Below are 23602 nucleotides of genomic sequence, written 5' to 3' on the forward strand. Positions count from 1 at the left end.
TGAGTTGGGACAGAAATTTGAGTAATTAGAGATTAGTATGCAGTTTCTCACATCCAAAGCCATCTAGGTACTTTATCCTATATTTATACTATTAGTAGAGAGAGGATCTGAAAATTTGTCCTGCTCTATGAGGCACCTTGTCCAAATACTGTCTTCATCAGTAGTAGGAGATAAAAATAAAAATAAAAAAAAATAAACATCTTACTTCTGGTGTATTCTCTTACCTGCCTGCAGTATCCAAGCCCTCGCACATCCAGGTGTAACTGAAGAGAATAGTAGTTTGTTTTCTCATCCTCCATCATCATCCGTGGAAGTCAGGGACTTCCTTTTGTATGCTTGCATTGTACCTATCCAAATAGAAATTTGAATGTTGCTTTTAATTACTTTGCGTAATACCATAACCATTATCCTTCCTAGAAAGAGCATTTAGCTTAATTTAAATCACAATTATGAAAATACTGGAATCCCAGAAAAAGTTAGGTTGGAGGGCATCTGTGCTGACTGCCCAGTCAAAGCAGAACTGACTTCAAAGGTCAATCCATAGAGTTATGTCCAGCTGAATTTTGACTATCTTTGGGGCTCCTGTGTCTGAAGAGGCCATATCATTGGGCTATATCCCGTTTTATATTCAGCATTGAATACATGTGCATTCACGGAAGAATTTCAGCACTGGAATACGTCACGTGCCAGATGCCAAAATCATATAAAGCTTTATTGGTCTATGTGAGAGGACTGTTTTAAATTACCCTGGTCCTAATTATTTCTTAAAACTCTTTTGTAGGCCAGAAATAGCAAGAAGACCTGACCATCTATTCTTAGCTTTTATGCCACTTATAGAGAAGGGATTTTTTTTCTTGTTTTTCTCTTTTGCTAATCCTGACAGTATTCTGCCTGATCAATCTGAAGACAAGAGTTGCTAAGACCCTTAGCAACTCTGCAATAAGAGTGTAAATACAGCACAGAGTCACTTTTATTGAGTGCTTGGTCTATGACACATCACAGCAAAATGCAAGCAATTTCAGCTGGAATCCATGAGGCTGAGTTGAAGAGTTTGGGGGTAGAATGGCAGGGTAAGGTATGAAGACTTGAAATAGCTTCACAGAGTTTCAAGAGATTTCAAAAGAGAAAGCTAAAAAGAAGAACGCTTTCCATATATTCCATAATGAAAACGTTTTATTGTTTTGGGGTCCTTCCCTCAGTAAGTAGAAGAAATAAGCTGCAGTAAATATACACTTGTACAGTTCTATCACCATTACCTCTTTGATTAATTTTCTTCCTTAAATCAGGGCTCACAGGAAAGTGACTTCTTTGATATCACATGTAGGAGTTGCTGTTAAAGCCTACCCCTTAGTACTCATTCCTATCACCCAGAATTTGTCACTTCTGTGGTCCAGTTACACGTAAGGTGTCACAGAAGCACTGTTCACCTGCTTCAGCTCAAAATCACTCATCTTGGGCTCTGTCGTTTGAATTCACTTGAGCTGTGTCAGCTTACTTTGTTTTCTGGGGGGGATGCTTACATGCTTGCAGTCACGGAGTGGTTTAGGTTGGAAGGGAGCTCCTTTTCACCAGGCTGGTCATAAAACCAGTAACAAGAAAGCAACACGATAACAGTGCCTTGAACTGTCATAGCTGTTGTTAAGGTGTTTGTCTGAACACGAGAACGTGCTGCAATCTGAAATGAACTCCTTGTTTGTGTCTCCAGCTGTTTGCAGTTTCAGTGGCTCAGCACATGGGCACTGAGGGATTAGAGGGGAAAAAAGACCACTGTCTGAGAAGGAGCATCTGTTCCTCAGGTGTTAAGAGCCTGCAGTCAGAAATGGGGTCCAGCACAAGCCAACAAGGAAAGATGAGTAGCAATAGTTACGTCAAATCCACAGAGATGCTGGGTTAGCCATCATGTTGCATCCCCCAACTAATGGGAGACTTCATATGCACCTGTCCCACTGTAGTTCCAAGAGTTTAAAAATTCTGGATTAGATTACTTCTGATTCTGATCTAATTATTTCTAAGTTTGCCAGAGAAAGGCTAATCTGTGACATTTTTTTTGAATTTTAGTGTCAATGATGGTTTGTTGGTAGCGTATCAAAGTTTTATGTCCTTTTTCCATGAAATCTTTCTAAGCTGTTGTGACGAATAGGGAGTAGTACGTATACTGTGCAGTTTTGTATTCCGTTCAGCGTGGTACCTTTTGGCATGACACTGCAGACGGTGTGCAATGATGTGTACATAAGTGAGAGATTTTCTGTGGTCTCTGAAGCATGTTTGTAAAGTTGTATTTAAAGATTAGTTGTGTTTAAAGATTAGCTTATTAATGTTGTGTTTCAGGGACATGTGTGTAATTACTTTTTGCAGCTATAGATGAGCAGTGCTGTTTTGTGAATGCAAAATAGGTTCCTTCACTTTGGCTGAGTCAGCTGTTTGTGGTTTTATACGGTATTAACCAGTGACTTAGAAATGTGCCAGTGATGGGCAGGCTTTGTATTCACTGTTCGTCTGTAAAAGCACAGTGCTCACATGGAGACTTCTGCAGGCCAACTGATAAGCCTCCCTCCTATGCAGGTAGATGCAATATAATGAAATTGGATGTGTGTGCTGGGCTTTGTAAATAAAATGAGATTGACCCCAGCCATTATCTCATTTATCTCATTTACATTGTAAAATCAGTATCTACACTATTGATTAGAGGATAATTAGTTAATTATGAACAGGAAAATGCAGAGTTATGTAGGGCTTGAGCACAGCCAGATGTACTGCTAAAAAATAATAATAAAAAATCCAAGGGCATGAGCAGATGGAGATCGCTTTATTAAATAGCAAAGCAGACATATTTCAGGTATGGAAATGCCTAATCAAGCTTTCTTGATGTGAAGATGTAGATGACTTGCATTCTGTATCCTTTTAAATGAAAAATATTTTATTTTATTATTATTCAATTTATTAACCTAGTGCTTCAGAATTCACCTTTCTTCTTCACACCCCATTTTCTCAGTATGTAGTGGTCATATATCTATCTTCATTAATTGCTGGGATGAGGAACACAGCAATTTCTAATTTTGATGCATAAAGTGATTTCAAGCTTGTTAAAACATTGATAGTAAGCAATGACCTGTCCCTTAAAAGTAATTTAGGATGTTAGTTTAGCTTATCTTTGTGTGGACCTCTGGTTTTCACAAAGTTTTAGGTACAACTGCTAGCCAGACCACTGAAGATGGCTGTGCACTTAATTACAGTTACAGATCATGTACTTAAACATGAACAAGGTTATCCACAAATAATAGTAAGTTAAAACATTTGCTAGTTTTAGAACAGTTTTGAAAATACGACCTTGAATCTGCAAGGGTAACAATTTTAACTGACTTAACTGACTTCAAATGGAAGAAGCAGAAGGGTTTCTTTGTTTTGTGCTCTCTCTCTCTCTTTTTTTTTTTTTTTCCTAACCCAGTAGCTTAACTTGTACTATTAAACCATCCTTAAGATGGAAGTGGATGGTATTTGTAACCGACAATGTAGTGTAGCTCCTTTGCTCTGTAAGTGTCCATGTTGTGATTGCTCTGTGAGGGCATTTACTGAAGGACTGGGAGGCTGTCAGCGTGACACCTTTTGTGACCCAACAATTTCATTCTCTAATTTAGTTTGAAAATACTCCTTATTTTGTGTCTGTTTCTTACTTTCTGAGTCTGACAGTGGATTTTGTGTCATTTTATATTGCTAGACAAAAGAACACAGGTACTAGTATGTATTTTCTTCTCACTTTACCACTACCGTTTTAACCTAGGTATAAGGTTTTCTTTTGGAGTTAGGAATTACCAATACCCGTTCTGTTTTCTGTGCGAAGCTGTGTGTAAGCTTTACTTTTTGCCCTAATTCAGTGTCGGCAGACAACAGAATTGCCAGACAGCTAGTGCATTGCCTTTAACCAAGGTACAGTTTGTATGAATCCCAATTTCCCAGTGTCATGCTGGGAACTTCACATTCCGTGGAGTTGTGTTCCACAATACAAAATCTGTATTCCATTATAAAATATGAAGAAGTGTTTAAAAATATTTGGTTTAACCTCATTATTAATCATGCAGCTTTTTAAATGTTGATACATGAGAATATGCTTTTGTAATTTTTATTTTCTCAGCTGCTGAGATGCAGATAGAAGCTGTTAGTGTCTGAAAACTTTCAGACATGTTAACTCATTCTAAGAAAATGCAATTTTGATTCTGCCAAACTAACCAGCTTTGAAATAATAATAACAACAATGTGTATTAAAAACAGTCAGCTTTAGAATGGGGATTCTGTATTTTCACAGTGTTCTGTTTATTTCAGCTCAGCTTTTAGTGACTTCCTCAGCATACTTCTGAAACATGGCTGAAGATGAATTCAGGAAATACTACATTGTAGATATAAAATGAAAAAGATGTAAGAGATGGCAAAGTGGAAGAAAGGGGAAACAGTTTCTGTTGAACATAACATATAAACACTTCTACATACAGGCAGTTGCTTCAGAAAAAATGCAACCTGAGTTAATGCTGTTCGAAGTCAGATGTAGATTTTTAGGATTAAGTTCTGAAATGCAACAAATCAATCACAAACAGTGTGATCCTTTATTTTGTGTTACTTAGAGGGTCCCAGTTTACAAGAAGGGAGACTTCAGAGCTCTGGTAAGCAGTGCTGAAATGCAAGCGCTTACATGAACAAGATTCTAGATACAGAGATAGGTTAGGAAAAATATATTTCTTTGCAGATGAGAACATTGAGGCTCAAAGGAGGTTTCATCTTTTGCTGAAGGTCACATACACTGTTGAAATGTAGGAGTGTAACCTATCTCATCTCCCACTCTCAACCTTTTTGTTACTTTAATATGCCTTTCACAAGAAATAAAACTGCTTATATTTCTAAGTAATATATTTCTACAACAGAACTCTTGTGTCTTTAAAAACTGAACAGAATGATTTCTTTTTTTCACTTTTCAGTGTGTTCTTTGTCCTGGGCTTAGACTGAGTTATTACTAAATAAGCCTAAATATATAGTTTGTAATGTAGTTTACATTAGTAAACTACAGTAGTTTACATTGTAGTCTTTTTTTTTTTTTTAATAGGAAAATACCACGATATCAGTCCAATCTTGCACTCTGTCGACAGGTAGATTATTGAATTCCTACTAGCAGAAGATGTACCAGCAGTGCCCTTACCACTGCTCATGTTTTACACATACCTTCTAAAAACAGGCAGCTTCCCTAGCAAGCATAGCCTTGGTAGCAAGGACAAAAGCGTTTAATTAGGTTAAGTGATCATAATCTTAAAATGCTTGCTTTTTATTTGGAGACTCATTCCTGGAGAAAAGCCACCTGAATATTTTCTTCTGTCAGTACAGTAAGATGTTCTGTTATTTGCTTCCTCCTTCTGTGGTACCCTGTGTGTTCTGGTGATGTTTGCATGCTTTGTAGTGGAGAAAATGAGCATTAAGGGAAGCAGAGAAAGAAAGTTGTAGGAGAATTCTTTGTATTTTTTTTTAATTTTACTTTATTTCTTTTTTTTTTGGATCATTTGTATTGGTTTAGTTCAGAGTTTAGGGATATTTCTTGAAGAGAATATTGTGAAGTAAATTTTTAAAAAGCTTTATTTTTCATACAACAGAATATAGAATATAGATTATTTCAGACACTGATGGGACAAGGGGGAATGATTTTAAACTACAAGAGGGGAGATTTAGGTTAGGTTAGGTTAGATTTTAGGAAATTCTTCACTCAGAGAGTGGTGAGGCACTGGAACAGGTTGCCCAGAGAAGCTGTGGATGCTCCATCCCTGGAGGTGTTCAAGGCCAGGTTAGATGAGGCCCTGGGCAACCTGATCTAGTGGGTGGCCACCCCTATGGCAGGGGGGTTGGCACTAGGTGATCTTTGAGGTCCCTTCGAATTTGAGCCACTCTATGATTTTTGATTTATAGGAGAATATGCAAATAAAGTGAAGTTCTTTAAGATATATGAAAATATTTGCTTTTAAAATGTTTTTCTTCATTTGAGCATATTATTTTACTGTTTAATTTAAAGATCCTTTCCTAAAGGACTCATACTGTAGCATTTCTTCAATGTTGGTACATTAAGAATGGGTGAGCAAGGAATAGTTATGATAAATGTTTTGAGTTTCATATGTGGACTATACATAGTACAAAACAGTAATGAAAACTTTATTAATAAAAACATAAAATTTTTCTGTATGCATAGGACTCTTTTAAGTGAAAGATCACAGTGAAATCCTTTTAAATAAGCATCCCTTTCCCGTGTGTTCAAAGAGAATCAGAAAATGTTTTGTGCTTTTATATATCACCTGCATAGTCACAGATAAAACTATCAAATTTATAGCTGTAAATTATACTTTATATTATTGAATGTGTGAGCACGTGACAATTGGCTCTGAAAAAATGGATGAGTAAAATATGTTTTAAATAAATCTTTTAAAACTATTAAAAGTCAATCTTGTTGCTGTTTAAAAAATACAAGGAACTTCTGAAAAAATGTCATCGATGTATCTAAAAAATTGAGCTGGTTATATATTTTTTTCTTTAATTTGCAAGTCTCCTAAATAATGTCTTTTACATAAGATAATGATGAAAGTGGTGCGTGAGTGTCTGCATTGTAATATTCCAAATTAGGCAGAACCTACTTGAAATGTTGGTGTTTGAAAATACCACTTATAGAAAATGTACTTTCTCTATCATGATAATAGATCAAGAAATCTTGTGCTGAGGGTTGCAGAGACACTCAATTTTAAATGAAATAGAAACACAATTTATATATACATAGATTTTTTTTTCTTTTGCAGGTGTGATGAATGCAGGCTCTGCTACCATTTTGGCTGTCTAGACCCTCCCTTGAAAAAGTCTCCCAAGCAGACTGGCTATGGATGGATTTGTCAGGAATGTGACTCTACATCTTCCAAAGTAAGTTAATTCGTCCTGTGAAATAGTTGGAGTATGCTGGTTTAGCAGTCTTAATGAGCATCTGAAGTTTGTGTTGAAATGTTATAAATTGATCTGCACTGAGAAACAGTAGAAGGTCATAAAGTAATGATTTCAGATTCTCTGTAAAACAGGTTAAAAAACAGAATGTATGCAAAATGAAAATAATCAATAAAGAGAATTTTATTATCTGAGTTAAATGTTTTCTCTTCACATTATGGTGTTCTCTGAGAAAGGAGTAAGGATACTATATCGAGATTGATAATGTTATTGACAAGTGGAAGTATTTCTGGATTAGTACAGAACAAAACCTCTAAGGAGAGATGGAAAATATATCTTTTTCAAAAAGAATGAAGATTATTTGAATGAATAAATCAGTATTTCTTTTCCCCACTGGTAAAAATTGTGAAAATTTTTAATACTTTATGTTGATTAGTATGCCTTGATCAAGTACAACATTTTAAAATCAGAACAAAATTTCTGATCTAGATTAACTCACATGATATAGGCAGAAATAGTATGCTTCTGTAGTTCTGGCTTATGAAAAAAATAAAGATTTGATTCTTTACTTTTCTGCAGTTTTCTTAGTACTGCCATTCTTTTCTGTCATTAACATAACCTGTGAGGAGACACTTTCCACTTGATTTTTACAATTGGATTTACAAATTCATCTTGTACATCAAAGTTGACAAACAAAAAACCTACATGAGAGCATTCTAAAATTCTCTAGAATTTGACAGGTTGTTCTGCTACTTTCTTGGTATTTGGCAGAATATTTTAAGTAAGAAGGAAGTGAATCACTATTTGGATATACAGGGACACAGCTCTGCAGAAGTGCTGCTATAAGTTCTGTGTTAGCCTACTTGGATGTTACTCTAAAGAACAGTAGGTACAAAAAGTCCATACAGTGATATAATTTTTTTGACTTGATAGTGTCCCTTTCCGACTGGGAAGATATGGTACTCAGTTTCACGTGGCAGGGGGGTTAATCAAATTCTTCTGTAAGGAGATATGAAGACAGACATCGGAAATTAGCTGTCCACTACAGTTTGGACATCAAGCAATCTTTCTTGAATACCACTTACATGCAATGGACATTCCAAGAGTGAATTAAAATTGTTATTGAATTTCTGTCACCTGCTTAAACTAAAAGGTGTTCTTGATAATGTTAGTTAAAATTTCCGTCTCCAATTTTCTTGGCTTCTTCTGAGTAAACAAACTCAAAAAAGCAGGGTTTGTAATTTCTAAATGTGTTTTCCAGGAGATTAGCACACTATGTACCAGATAAAAATTTTAAAATACTTCATTGTGTAAATTAAGTATGATTGACTTCATTTAGTGCAGGGTATGTGTTAGTTTTAAGTTGAAAACCACAGTGTTCTGAAGAGTAAACAAAGTTTATTGTTAGAATGATTATGTATTTTGTATTATGTTAGTGATTATTACAAATTAAAAAAAAATGCTTGTTATTGTGTCTGATTTTCTTTTTCATTCACAGAGACTTCTAAATGAGTATACTTAATAAAGTCATTTGCACTTTCAAATTCAGGCAGTTTGAATTGTATTTGAGTGAAAATGTATATGAAAGATACTGAAAAATTGTCTTGTGGGGACTCCTTGTGGTTTTGTGTAGTCATGTTCACATAGCTTTTTCACAAAAATGAGCAGAGAAATTTCTCTGAAAAGCTATATTGCTCTGTATGTTTTAAAGTCTTTTTATGTAGCAGTTGTTGTTGTTTTACTCTTATTACAAATTCAAATTCAAACAACATAGCATTGAGTTACACTCCTTGCAAACCTTCCTTAATGTGAACATGGTTGTAAAAGTTGTAGGGCTCTGTGTATGTTCTTAATCATTTTCACATTCAATTTTCTGTGTGGCTTTAGAATTGTGTATTCTATATCCACGATTTTGCACAGCCTTTCACGGACAGCAGGAACTGACGTGATAAGGCTTTTTCTGCCCCTCGCTAGAGGGCCTACTCCCTCAAATGTGTACTTAGAGCTAGGAAGAGGAAAACTGTAGAGAAGGTTGCCTGGTTTGCTGCACTCTGCCTGACCTATGGATGAATTGCAAGCCTGAGCTCCCAGCAATTTCAATCTCTCAGTCACTCACTAAATCCAATTTTTGGTATGTCACAGTGAAGTTTCTAGTACAGATTATAGCAGCAAAATAGGATTGAATTTCCAGCTTTTGCCAAGGAGACCATTGTTTAGTTTTCATTCCTTCAACATTTTTCATCTGTTATGATCCAATTTAAATCACTGCTAGAGTTTACATTTTAAAATTCTGCAACAATATCTTCTGTAGCAGTGTTGGCGCTTGAAAACAATCGGTAAGTAAATTACACTATTTCAATGAGGAGATCATAGTGCATAGCATGTAATGGTTTAGTTGCTTTTTAATTTCTAATTATGATTTTAAATTTGACATATTCAGGAGGAGTTGCATACTGATGACAGTGAATAATGTGTTTTTATTTTCATATTTTACTAAACACTTGCAGGTATCAGCGATATAAGAGATGTAATGTAGCAGTAAGAAACATATGCTTTAAATTGCTATCTACCACAAGTGTTGGACATGCTGCTTCCATTTTGCTCACACTAGTCACAGGACTCTAGCAATTGTGTCAGTTTTTCCACCAACATAGCATATTCCCATATTACCCTGCCTGTCAAATAACAGACAGGGAGAGACTTTGCTGTAGGGCATGAGGGCAACAGTTTCTCTGCTGGTAATTCTCGCTGTCACTTTCATGGAATGGGTGATGCTCACTACTAAGGTCTGACAAGCTCTCTCATCTCAAAAACATTGTAGATTTTGTTACGCCACATGAAAGCTGAAGTGAAGCTGTAAGCTCTCCATATCTGTAACATTATCCATCCACCCAGTGAAAGGGCTAGGGTGTGTTTTCAGTATTGCTGAACAGCACTGTAAATCATAATTTTCTCGATACTTTCAAGTAATAATATTCAGAAGGAATATAGAATCTTATTTAAGTTGATTTTAATAAAAATAAATAAACCAAATTATTTACTATTATGATGTGGTAATATTTAGTGGGACTAAATGTGGCCTGACCATGTGTTCATTATGTGCAATAAGGGCCTCATTGTGGAGTCCTATTGCCGTAGGATATGGCTATTCAGTATTCGTTTCTATTGCCTTCCTTTTAAAAAGTATTGTTTGAAGTATCTCTTCCAATTTCAAAATTTTGCAAAGTACCAAGGCAGCAAAGACTTTAAAAATATATCATGCTAGTTACAATGACCGTGCTACTTTGGTTTCGATCTGTTCATCTTTGTGTACAATCTATTTTGTAAAAAGCTGCAGAGTGTACATGTCAGGTCATTATTTGAGTGCTGCAAGATCAGCTGCCTTGCCTGTAGACTTCTGTTTAGTTTGCTTTTATTTCATCTTTTTACTGTATTGCATTTTTTCAGTGGAAATAAATTGTCAGTGTATACGGGTAGAATTCTCATCTAAACCCCTCAGGAAATATTTCCTGGAATGACAAAGCCATGACACGCCAGCCCTGGCAAATAGTATTTTTTGTACGCCCTTTGTGTTGGAAAGCAATCATGGATAATTTTGCTTATTAGCAAAGCAGCAGCATTTCTTTTGGTATATCGTGCTTCCACATAGTGAATAAGCAAATATAATTGGACGCTATCATATTAAAACGTTGAATATAATATTGGAAATAGTATTTTTAAATTAAAAATCATTAAAATGCATAATTGAAACATCATGATGTAAAATTTATTGCAAATCTCTTGATTTGGTCAAAGAAAATGAATTTAATTTAATTCCTTTAGTCTATGGAATTTTATGCTAACATGAAGTGGGTGGTTGAGAAGGTCTATGAGGAGTGTAGAAGTTCCTTGTCTGTTCTTGAGTTGCGCAGATGTCAGTCTCATGGGTTATGGAATTTATTTTTTTCATTATTCCTTTGTCTCAAATTTGGAGAGTATTTTTGCACACTTGCTTGCTTTCATACAACTGTGTTTAAAAAAAAAATATATATATATATAACAGGAGAACCAAAAAATCATGATGTCATGCTCTCAACATGTAGGAAATATCAAAATTAAGGTTGCATGCAGCACTTTATTCTTATTGTGACTGTGCGCGAATTTATAGCCTTTAATTAGTTCGTGCTGTGATTTTTATTTATTTATTTATGTTCTATAGGACCCCTGCCTTCGCTGATTTAGCTGTTAGGGGTCACTGAAAGAGATGAATTTGGGTTGAGTATTAGAATGAAACACTGTCTTTAGGTTTTACAAGATCTGAAAAAAAAAAAAAAAGCGTTGGTTTCAGGAACAGAAAAAAGGAAGATTACCCTTATGTTTGAAGTAGTTGAGTTGTGACTGGAAGATTGAATTTTACCCTTTTCTCACCCCTAAGCTCCTGTGAATGCTAGACAAGTTACAATTTTCAGATGTTTAGTGTGGGTCTTTTTCTCATTTGCTGCTGCCCAGCTTGGATCCTTTGGCCTGACATGCAAAAGTGCTGAATTCTCAGAGCTGCAGAGGTGATAATGTAAGTTGTGTTTTGAAAGTAGTCTCCACAGTAATGTGGTCTAGACTATTGAAAACCTAGTAACAAATTTAATAGAACTTTTAATTGTTACTTTCCCTAGGTCTTGGCTTCCTATTTGTAAAATGCTGATACTGCACCTTTATTTTAGACATTTTCCTTAAATTCGGATGAGTTGTCCTTGGAGCTGCTTTTTACTGTCCAGGGACTATAGAGAGGAGGCTAGACAGTTCTGATTAGCAAGGGTTACAGTGTAGGGATTCTGCTTGCTTAAGTACATGTAGAAGATGATTGAATGAGTGTTACATGGACAGACTTTATCTGGGTATTCAGCGTTCAGTAGCGTTCAGTACAAAACATTTCCAATATAGCCAAAGTCTTTAACATTTTATATATACAAGAAAACCCTATTTGAATATAATATATGAGGTTGTCACAGGCTGATACCATTATATGCATGCTTAATCATGTTGGAAATATGTTTTGTAGTATTTATGTAGATATCATTCAGTGCAATGTGATTTTAAGAAGTTATATTTAAAATACATCTTTACAAAAATAAATCAAAAAATCTTTAAAGTTACTTTGTGTTGATTCAAACTTGTTTCAGTTGCATATTCTGACAGGGTGACTGCAATGCTTATAAAGAAGCTGTGAGCCTAATTTAGTCAGTGCACATTCTTTTGAGGACACAACATACAAACAAATGTTCTGCCACCATGGTGAACAACATTGCACCTGAAAAATGACAAATGAATGCTGCTAACAGATCTGCTGGCTGATACATGCAGAACAGAATATAATGGAAAAAACTCAATGTTTATGCTACTGTCTTCAGGCTTAAGTTAGTATTTCAAAGTGGTTTACAGAATAACAAACTGCAAAGTGTGACTACATTTGTAAAGGTAGAATCTGTTTTCACTTTTACTAGGCATGGGTATTTTGACCTATTTTATTATATGGTGATCATGAACAATACGATTAAACTTTTTTGTATTTGTTCATATATTTAAAGCTGTTTGAGTAGAGTTGAATAATGCTATCAGAGTGGGACATGTTTTGTGCCATGTAATAAAAGATTTTTATATATATATAGCAACTGGAAAATATGTGGTTACATTGAAGTCGTTGTCTTCCTAGGTTTGTGACGAACCGTCAAACCTTGGCTCTGAAATGATTTCTTTGAAATCAAACAAGATAAAAGAATCCAAATGTGTAAGGCTGTGACAAAACTTAAAAGAAGTTCTTTACCACTTACATGCTGTTTTAAGAACTTCGGTAATGCCAAACCTTGGCATAGGAAGGAGTTTGACTATCAAGATAGTAAAAAATAATAAATAAATAAAAGGGTGAAATTGTAGTGTGGGGTAGTTCTTATCAGTTGGCTGAAATATTGCCAAGTCTGTTCTAGTATTTGCTCCCCAGGTATCGTTTTTAGAAAAATGAGTTGGCACAGCCTGTGTTATTTTCTGGCAAACAAGTATAAAAAAAAATCTATGTATTGAATAATTTATATCATAAAATGTTCCAAAAATAATCAGCCTTGAAATTAACTTAAGATGGGACTTGATTTATGTGTAGAGGATAAACTCAGCGTAAAGTTAGTTGGTATTAAATCCACAAATTAATCCAAATAATCAGATACACTCAGTTGCCAGAAGAAGATTCCCATAGTGTAAGTAGAAAGCTTAGGTTTTAATGAAAAAGAAGCTAAGCACTGAAAAATATTTTTGAATGGATGTTTATTTTAAATATTTGAATTCTTCTTTGCATCAAAGTCAATTCTACTTGTTCCAAACACCCCATGTTACTGACTGCCACAGCCTTAGACTTCTAGTGCCTGTTACTTCTTACTAGGTGCAGTTTAACTGTATCAAAAAAGTATAGTGAAAAATGGGCGATACACTACAACATTCTCCTTTCCACAACCTTTTCTGAACAAGTCTTTGACTGGTTCCACAGAGGACAATAGATCTAATGCCAACCAGAAGAAATTGAAATACGGGGATCTTACTCTTAATGATGTATAGTTGTTCCAAATGCGAAACAGGTTTCTTATTTTGAAGCATAACAATGGGATAGATTAAAGTACTGATTAGGAATGCAAAGTGAAATACATAACTTGTTCTTATATTAAACTTTGCCCCCCTTCTCCCCCCCCCCAAAAAAAAGCTATAAGAAACCTGATCAGATCTTGTTATACTAGAAACTGTGTGCACAGCAGTTTTAAATAGGTATTTTTGTCAGTAAAGCCCCACTTTAATGGTACTTGATCCCAAATTTATTTTATTTCCAAGATTCATTTTCTTTTTCCCTGTTTTCTTATCTAGGAGACTGAAGAAATCCCTTGCTACTTAACTTCATTCATTCTCTTTCATAACCCAACAATTCAACATTTTTTCCGAAGCCAAAACTTTGCACACTGTTACAAGTTCTTTTCCTTAGTGGGGGATGAGTGGTGTCACCCAATGCCTTCTATAATGCTAAACGTTTCAAGCAGGAAGAAAACATATATCAAATACTACTCAGGAGGATGATTCATTTCAGTGTTACTATACACACACCTCATATTATCTTTAAAATGAAGCAGGTTATTTTTTCAAGAGACTTTGTGAGTGTCTCATGAATCAAATTATTACTGAGGTAGTCCTGTTTTTCCTAAGTTTTCTTGACAGTTTGCTTTATTGCAACTAAAAATAGTTAATGAAGTAAAAACAAGCAAGGATGGCTGAAATTAGAAACAAGCTCAGTCATTAATTTTCACTCTTGTTAATACACCCACCTATATCCAATTTCCAACGGAACATTTAAGAGGCACCTGGTACTAGTAAAGTGCCAAACTTAAAAATAATCTAAATTACACAGCATAGTGGCTACACATTTTTAATGCATCTGATCTGAATAAATACAATCTAGTGTTTAAGTATCTAAAGCTCTAGTTTAGATGCGGCTTAGTTTTGGTAGACTAACTATTACCTCCCCTAAGGTACTGATTAAGGAAGCAAAATCTTTTCACTGGGCAGCTGTTAGAAATGCCACTGCTCCCTCTTACCTTCTTTAGGTTATGCTTCTAACAAAATCTGCTTACAATTACAGTTTATCTGGGAAATGGCATTTCTACTGAATTATGACTTACACTTCCTAAGCCATGACAAAATGAATTTACAGCCTAAGTTGCCCACTAGTGCAGTGCTGAGTGGCAAGGAGTCTCTGCTGAGACCTGTCTGCAATTGGAAAAAAATCCAAAAAGCAGCAAGCATCATGTCTATAAAGCCACTAAACATAGTTTTATGCTAACACAGCATGAGAGAATAAAAAATGACAGCACATTTTCAGCACCCCACAACGGGAAGATGATTTTATAACTTCTCTTTGGTATGCATACTTACAAAGTATGTGAGAAGACCGATGGAAGAGTAGTGTCTGGGAAGGACAAGAGGAATGCCTTATAAAAGATCTGGATGTGTTCTCTTTCTTGATTTTCAAAATTAATCTCTAGATATTTACAGCTGTTGAGTAACATTGTGACAATGTATTTTACATCTTGAAGATGATGTATAGAAATATAAAAGATGCATAGATAACAGTTTTAACCCAGAGTTTGAAAGTCACCAAATTGTAGCTGCCAAAACACCACAGATTCATTCACTTCATCAATCCAGTCATCTCCCTGCTGTAGAGTTCCTAAAATAATGAGCCTTTAACCTAGAGTATTGATAATTAGGGGCTTCATGCTGGCAGTAGAATTGTAAACAAATTTACCAATAAATTGTAATTGACCATTGCTACTTTCTATTAACAAGCTAGTTGCAAATTTTGATTGTTATTTACTTAATTAGTAAAACACATACTGATTCTGAAAGCATCTGCAAAAAATATGAATGAAAAGTTTTGTAAGTGACCTTTTTTTTTACCTTGTTGAGTCTTGATTAAATTTTTGGTTTTCATGATACAAGCTGCCAGGAGGGCAGGAGTAAAAAGCATAATCTTTTCTTATTCGAATATTCACAAAGAATTGAAGACTGTCAACAGAAAGTAACAAGAGGTGTGTACTTTGTGATTACATAAAAACAAGCAAAAGGAATCCCGAGAAGTGCAAGGGTATATCTGGATTCTGGTGACATCCCTATCCACTCTAATTTTGCAAAGTAGTTTACTGTTGCTACCAAAAGCCTGAAATAAATTTCTTCACCTGTTATATATATTTCTTGCATTATGTCTTATATAGAACTAGAATATATGTAATTAAAGAAGAATTATATATCTTAATTCCTCACAACTAGTCCAACTTTATTACGTTGCAAATTATCTTAGCACATCACCTATAATCATATTCTGTATAATAGAGGAAGAGGTAGATCTTTAATTGTTAGTCTCTGGATAGGATCTGAACACATAATCGTAGTTGCCTAATTACCTCCGCATGTTTACTCTCAAGGTTGATTTTATTTTAAAGGCTTTCAAAGAAATGTTGCCATCTATGCCATTTAAAGTATTGTGTCACTCATCAGTATAAATTACTAATGCTAACTAGACAAAATCCAGTCATGCTGAACTGGGAGAGAGAAAGGAGATGGGGAAGTGGGGGAGGGAAATTGCCATTTTATGATGTGCTAAGCAAGTAATGAATTTTTCATAGTCAAGGTTTGCTTTTTGTGGTAGTGTTAGATAGTGGTCGTGAGGTTTAGTCGCCATTCTCAAATAGAGATTCTCTTAGTGCCAGCCACATTTAATGACATTTTGCGGAAGACAGCTGGGCATTGCTGATTTGTGCTGTGTCAGCCACTTTCTGAGCAAAGGAGTGCCTCACCACTTGAATTTTAGCATTCTGTAGCAGAAAAGTTCCCTCTCCTTAAAATTGGCTCAGCAAATAGCTTGTGTGGGAATATAACTGTAAGAGCATTATAATTAGCTCTACCAAGAAAGCGCACAAATATTGTGTGGAATTTTAAGGTGGCTTTTCAAAAGATTTTCACAAAACCTTTAAAATGCATATTGCATTGTTAAATTCTGGTAGCAATTAAGTTTATCTCAGATTTTTAGTAAATGTGTCTTTGGTAATGGTTGAAAATTATTATCTGGTTCAGTGGTTTGAAACACCTTTGAGCATGTTTGGAAAGTCTTAATTGTATTTCAACAGCATCAAACAGTACCTTTTCTCTCTATATATATATATGTATTTATATGGAAATCTGTAGATAGCAAGATTTCTTCTAGCTACTAATCTCGTGAAGACTGAAGGGCAGATGGTATCCTTTCAAATGTGATATAAATATCCAAAGAAAAGAAGTGTCAAAAAGGAAATAGCAACATAACTCAAGTATTTATGGAAGACACAGAAGTGTACTTAGAGTGGGTTAATCACATTATATGTTTATTTTTGGAAATAGAAGGGTGTCAGCAGATTGATACAGTCATTGACATAATGAATATTAAATGTGTAACCAATCCTTTGCAATAAATAAGGATACATATCAGATAATCATATATGCAAGTATATTATGTATTGAGTGAATATTCAATTTGCCCTACTGTTTTCTTCTAGCACATCATATCAGTATCTCCACCGCTTACTTAGGATGAAAGTTTTGCAAAAGGCAAAGCAACTTCAGAGCAAAATGAATTCGAAATAATTCTAAATACTTTTGTTTATTGTCGTGGTAAAGAACTTTTTCAAGGTTATTATGTCTGTATTCACATAAGAACAGCTTCAAGAGTCTTCACTATCACCCACGTTTAAAAGCTAAATATGAAAAAATAAAAAAAGTTTGAAATGTGGGAGATGTGATTTACTAATCTGTCGTTAATCTCTCACTGGAATGACCTATAGAGCTGTAGTTGTTTATGTACTTTCTGGGTACAGCGTAGACAGATCCTGTAACAAGCTGCTTGGTACAAAATAGTAAAGTATTTGGAATACAAATCCTTTCTGAGGTACCCTGGTTAATCTACAGTGGAGCATTTTACCCAGTGAATCATTCTTACATGCAAAGCTACCTGCTTCAGCTAAAGAACAGTGAGATGGGTTAGGCAATCTCTTGATAAATACAATTTTTAACCCTCTTAAGCAGAAGAGGGAAGTAAACCAGGTTCTGCCTTATGATGGTTGAATGACTGACCAGTGAATTTAGGGCAGCAACCAAACCATCTGCTAGAAGTAAGGTAGTAAAGGTTTAAATATGTTTTTGTCCTTCTTTTTATTATTTGGAGGGAAAAGCAAACAACAACAAAACACAAAGCAAAACAATCACAGTGGGGCAGTTAGACCCCAGAGAGCTTTCAGTGCAGTGAATCTCAAGAGGAGGAGTTGAAACTCTTGATAGTCCAGGGTAATGTTGCTGAATTCTGACTAAAGATGGCATTAAGACACCCTATTACTCTGAACATTTCTTATTGACTAGCTGAAATGGCTCTGCATGCTGCTGTGCTCATTTTCATGGATCTTAATCTGAGGTATTTTAGTGTGTATTTATCTTAGCATTTTGGTTAAGGTCAGGCATTCATTTTTGAAGGAAATCACCCAGTTGCAACCAATTACTGTGCTTTGTTTCATGTTACAGAAAGATCTCAAGTGTGCAAGCTGGGGTTCTTTCAGCAGACTCCAGAGCTGGAGGTGGACATGCAGTCTCTATGGCCAAACCAGGAATGTCTCTGAAACATGTGTAGCTTATCTGGCTGATCCCCAACACCACAATTCTTCCTGTCGCACCACAGTAGTGCTGGTGCCGGTACGTCCTGACTCTCCCTGTGTGTTGTGCTGGGACTTGCATAGTTGATTCTTGACCTTTGATCTTTTTTGGTCTTTTGATGAGGCTCATAAATATCTAAACTTCAAAATACTTTTAACTCATCCTGCCCATAATGTTCTACATCTGGACTATTTAATTTCTTCCATCACGTGCTTTCTGGAGTCTTGTTCACATGTGCCATTCACATGGAAGGTGCATGCTACCTTCTACAGCTCTTTCTGGAGCCAGTCGTGGTAGCCCTGGTTGTTTCAGGAGAGGCCTTTCCAGCGATTAGGAAGCACTTTGCATTTCAGAACATGTTCTCTGCTCTCTCACATGACGGGATTGTGATCCATCTGGTGTTTATCATTGGAGTGGAAGGAGAAATACTTTTAAGGTTGATATATGTGTTTAATGGAGATGTGAAGAAGCAACATCAAAAGAGAGTTGTTTAGGCATGAAGTGACTATTAAAATCACTCTTACATTCACTGTATCAAAGGGATTTCTGCTTTAGCTTTAATGACTACAAAAGCTATTTCCCATTTCAATAACAGATTTTGTGGAATTATGTATCAGTAGAGTCTCAAGGTAGAAAGCCTAAAATTTAATACACAAATATATGCTATTAGATTATTAATTTTAGTAATTTGAGTGTTTGTATAAGCACTGCCTGCAAAATGTTTTTAACTGAAAGAATCTGGGCCACAATGTTATTTAAGCAATTGTACTGAAAAGTAAGGGGCTTGGTGTTTTGTTTTGTTTTGTTTTTCTTTAAATATAGATGAGAAACAAAAAGTATTTCTGTCTTAAAAAAAAAAAAAAGCCTCCTAGAACAAGGAACTAAGGTCAACATTTTGAGTTAATGTAGCCTCATCATTCCATATATCATTTTCAGTGTTTTTAATTAGGGAAGAATGAGGAATTTCTAGGCCTTTTTGAGGATGCTTTAAAGCAGCAGCACTGGGTTTGACCTTTCAGTTCTTGCAGGCTCAGCAAAAGATGGCTGATTAATGTCACATCTTAAACTGTATCAACTAGGCTGCTCCTTCCCTTTTTAGCAAATAGTCCCTTGTCAGTGTGGCTCAGTCTGACAGAACAAAACATCCTTGTTTTAGCTGGCTACTTAGCATTAATAAGAGTGTGTATCTCTATGAGTAGTTTAAACTCACATGGAAATTTTCTTTAATTACTGCAGTCTGCTGACCAGTGTGAATGAATAAATCGGGGCACCCGCAAAATAGAGTTCCTAACATATTTGTTTGAGGCTTGTTAAAGGATATCTGTGAGGTTTTATTTTTAATTTGGCACATTAAGATGTTACAATGAGATCTGAAAAGGAGGATATAAGAAACATTTTTATATGAGTGCTCTAGTATAGATGGATTGATTTCTTTTAAAATATTTTATAGTTTTGAATTAATGTTTTGTTTCTGTGCTTTAAAAATTTAAAGTAAAATGTGGTACCTTTTGGGGATGGGGATCTAGAGAGAGAGAGAAACAGGATGGGGAAAATTAATGGGACTGCGAGAGGAGCCCTTGGCACAGAAGGGAAAATGTGAGCACACATACGTTGTTATGAATGAGAAAATTCTACATGGAGGAATACACAAAAACCCTCTCAGGAGAGAATAGAATGAATTTAAGCCTCAGGCTGTGGTAAAGTTGAAAGAAGGATGGGGAGGACACACAGAGAGCCTTCTGCCAGAGCAGGACAGAGTGGTTATGGAAAACCTCTGAAGCACAGGCAGATAAGGATGCCATAAGAGGAAAGTTTAGGGAGCTATAAAACTTGTGTAATAAACTCAGACTGCAAGAATGATGTACTGTGCAATCCCTTTATTTCCTCTTGTTACTGGAAAAAAAATCTGGAAGTGGGGAGAGATGAAAACCAATTTTGATTTAATAAGTAGTCTGACAATTTTGTGATGCTTTTGGTGATCACACATTTTAACATCACTCTGTTTTGTGTTATGTTGGGAAAATCTGAACTTCAAGGAGCTGAAAAGCAAGAATCAGTACTGATGAAGATGTAAGAAGCTAAATAAATATTACTTAAAGGACATCTCAAAGGAAAAAGAAAAAAAAGCTCAGTGAATGTGCTGACCCTGTCTTGAGAATTAAGTTAGATGATACAATTTAAACCTTTGTTCCAACATCTGACAGACGCACTCTGCATGCTGATGCATAATATCTGAAGATTGTGTGCTTGAAAGAAAGCCTTTTCTAAGCTACGTTCTATTTTTGTTAGAATAAAGCAGCTGGTTTTTGAGCAAAGATCTTCTCAAGTGCCCAATCTTCTAGTTCAAGCAAAGTGTTAGCGAAGTATTGTGAGCGAATGTTGTGTACGCTTTCTCTCAAGCTGTGGAAGAGGGGAGAAGCAAACTGCTTGGACCAGAAATGGTGTGAATGGGCAGCTTGGCCTGCAGGGTGGAAGTAAGTTTGCTGCTGTGCCATACTGCAAAATTAATGGTGCTGGATTCCTGAGTGCAGTCACTTTGTGCTCCAAGAGCTTGAAAAGTTTGGGGTGGCTTAAACATGACTTGAAAACAAATACAAGTGGTGTAAAGCTATCTTTTGGAGATACTGTATAAATATACTGCTGTGGTCAGCCCCAGACCGTTGCTGAAGGATAGAAATACCGCTCATGGAAACAGAGGACTGCAAACCCAAATGTTGTCTTACACATGGAGCAATTATAGTTGCAGCAGCTCCTTCCATAGGTAATAGCAGGTGTCTCTGGACATTTGTTGATCTGAAAATGTATTTTAAACCTTAGGTGTAAAATACAAGTGTCTTTCTACAAATACACTGAGGTCAGCTGTTGTAAGTTGTATGACACATATGTGCAGCACAATGAGAGGCACGCTTACTGTAGATGCTTGTGATATGTTTGAGAATTTGTTATGCAACTTTTGGTCTTATCTCTTTTAGAGAAAGAAAAAAGGATGGGAGACATGTGGGCCGTACCAAATGGACATGGGGAAGATGAAATATCCCGATCCAGCAGTAATACATCGTGTATTGTCTTAAAGAGCTTTTAAAACTCTTTTAAAATTAGGATAAAAATAATTTTGGGGGCTATAGTATATACCTCAATCCTAAATCATAATAAAAAATATATATCAGAACAATAACTAGGAAGAAAGCGGTATCAGCAAAAAAGGAAAAGGTATTGAGTTACTGTTATATGCAATGATAATAGTGTAGTACAGCAGTCTTGCCAGTATATTAATGTCCTGCAAAAGGATAGTCATGTAAAATCTGTTGCTCTGGTACACCAGATAATTACAAAGTTATCTGAAACATGGGGGATATAGCACAAGAAAAATAGATATTGGCTTTTTCCCTTTATTGAAGAAAGACTAAAAATTTCTGGTGATACAAATAGATGCTTATATCATTATACTTTTTTTTTCTTTTTTTTTTTTTTTTGCCAATAGTTTGAGCTACAGTGTATCTGTGATCAATGGTCATAGTTTGTGACAGTAACAGGAAAGGTGTACTCCTTTGCATTATGTATAGGAGATGAGATTAGTGTCAACAACCTATATTTTCATGGTTAATTCTAGCTTTTTATTTTTATGTATTTTTTGTTAATTACAGTGCTTTAACGTTTGGTTATTGAATTCAGAGACTTTTAGGGTCATAAAAGTGGGTACTGAAAGACAGCTTTTGAATGATGGGAGAGTAAAAGGAAAATATAATAATCTAGGAGAGTTTGATTTTATAAGTGGAGGATTCAGTCCACGGAGAGGTAGGAATAGTACACTGGCTAATGGAAATGTGGAAAATTAGAAAGGGGAAACTAATTCAGATTCCAGAGGTCGGTGAGTGATGATATCTTCAAATAGTAAAAAGTTCTGCTGTTTGCTGTTTCTATTTGCATATTATAAAGTTGGAAGAATAAACATGAAAAACATTATTTTGGGAGTACTCTTTCTAGCTTAAAGTATGTGTAGGTTTGGAAGATGTTTGTTTTGTTGTTTTTTTGTTTGTTTTTCTTCCATTTGAAGAAAGCATCTTGAGCAAACATATGACCTTATTTCTTTTAATACTTAGTTCAAACAGTTTTAATGAAAGCTAAGCAATAGTAGCATCTTTATTTTTAAACAGCTGTAAAGGGAAATTGTGCTTTTACACTTGGGAATGTCGGCAGATTTCAAAGATGAAAGCTTGCTTTATCAGTGCTGTAGTTTATAGAAAGTCAGAAGGATAAGAAATTGAAACAGGTTGGTATTTACTGGAAACTTTGTGTAACTTTACTAGTTCGTCTGTATTGCACAGAGTTTGATTAAAACAAACAAAAGGTGTGAGGCTAAAGAATGTAATTAAGGTTCTGTACTGGGAAAATAGAGAATTATAAAAGGTTTTACTTTGGTTTCTGCATTTAAAGAAGGCAGAGGTTTTAGATCTAGGTTCAGGTTTGTTGCATGAACTGAAGTAGTTTCAGAGTCAGCTGAGGAGCAGAGTCTGTTGTGTTGACAGTGTATGCACACAGAAATCTTTGTCCATTCCCAAGAGAAAGAAAACATAGCCAAGGACAGCACAAAACTGTTGCTTATGTGACTGGCAGTGCAGGACGTTGGCACGTGTACCTTAAAGGCTATGTTTGTAATTTTGTGTCTTTGGAGAGGGCAGAGGAAGAGAGGAGACTGTCAAATATGAAAGAAAATTAACATGAGGAAAGTATCAAAGTAGGAACAGAAAAGGGAAATGAAATTTTACAGATGTGAAGTGGGACTTTTAAAGCCCGTATTCTTTCCTCATTAACCAGCACAGAGTAAAATCCTAAGAAAGACAAAGTGATTGATCTCATGTGTAAATAGAATGAGATAAACAGTACATTCCTCCTGGGGCTTTACTTTGTCTGCCTGGGAACTGTGAAGAACTACAGATACCTTGTATTTACTAGATTTTACCATATTCTGACTAAGACTTCCCAAGTAAGCACCTGGGAGAACAAGGGAGGGCAAGAGCACCTGGCTGCTAGGAGGGCATCTTCTGCCTCCAGGGCTGCAGAGGGACCTTGCTCTGACCCAGGAAGGCTACTAAATGCAGTACTAAAATGATGCTTGCGGAGGCTAAAAGCACGTTGGCACTTCAACAAAAATAGGCTCGCTTCTTCCCATAGTCCTTCAGCCTTAAGAAGCTGGCTTCATGTTTTAGAAGGGGCTTTTTTTTTTTTGCTTTTTTTTTTTCTTTCTCCTTTCCTTTTGTAAGTCTAAAGAGGGACAAATATTTCTACTTTGCTACTGTTAAGAGTCTTTGTTAGTAACTTTGGCTTCCAATTCATTACTGCAGTCATGTTTTCAGAGCCTGGTGTAAGAGATAAACCCTTTGCAAATGAAGACAGCATCCATTTTCTTTCTACCTCAGGC

General features: G+C 35.6%; 1 protein-coding gene across 8 annotated transcripts in view; it reads left to right on the plus strand.

Moving 5' to 3' along the window:
• PHF14 (PHD finger protein 14) overlaps positions 1-23602 on the plus strand; it is a 164243-nt gene that overhangs the window by 99249 nt on the left and 41392 nt on the right. For 4 of the 8 annotated variants that reach the window (XM_080578913.1, XM_080578906.1, XM_080578907.1 and 1 more), the window contains 2 exons: positions 6813-6930; positions 18055-18222. In XM_080578913.1, coding sequence (XP_080435039.1) covers positions 6813-6930; positions 18055-18222 — 286 coding nt within the window. Of the gene's footprint in view, positions 1-6812; positions 6931-7881; positions 8493-18054; positions 18223-23602 lie in introns of those variants that run through there. The other 4 variants (XM_080578910.1, XM_080578909.1, XM_080578911.1 and 1 more) reach the window with 2 other exon arrangements.

The sequence above is a fragment of the Anser brachyrhynchus genome, assembly GCF_964034855.1.
Source record: "Anser brachyrhynchus genome assembly, chromosome: 2".
Lineage (NCBI taxonomy): Eukaryota > Metazoa > Chordata > Aves > Anseriformes > Anatidae > Anser > Anser brachyrhynchus.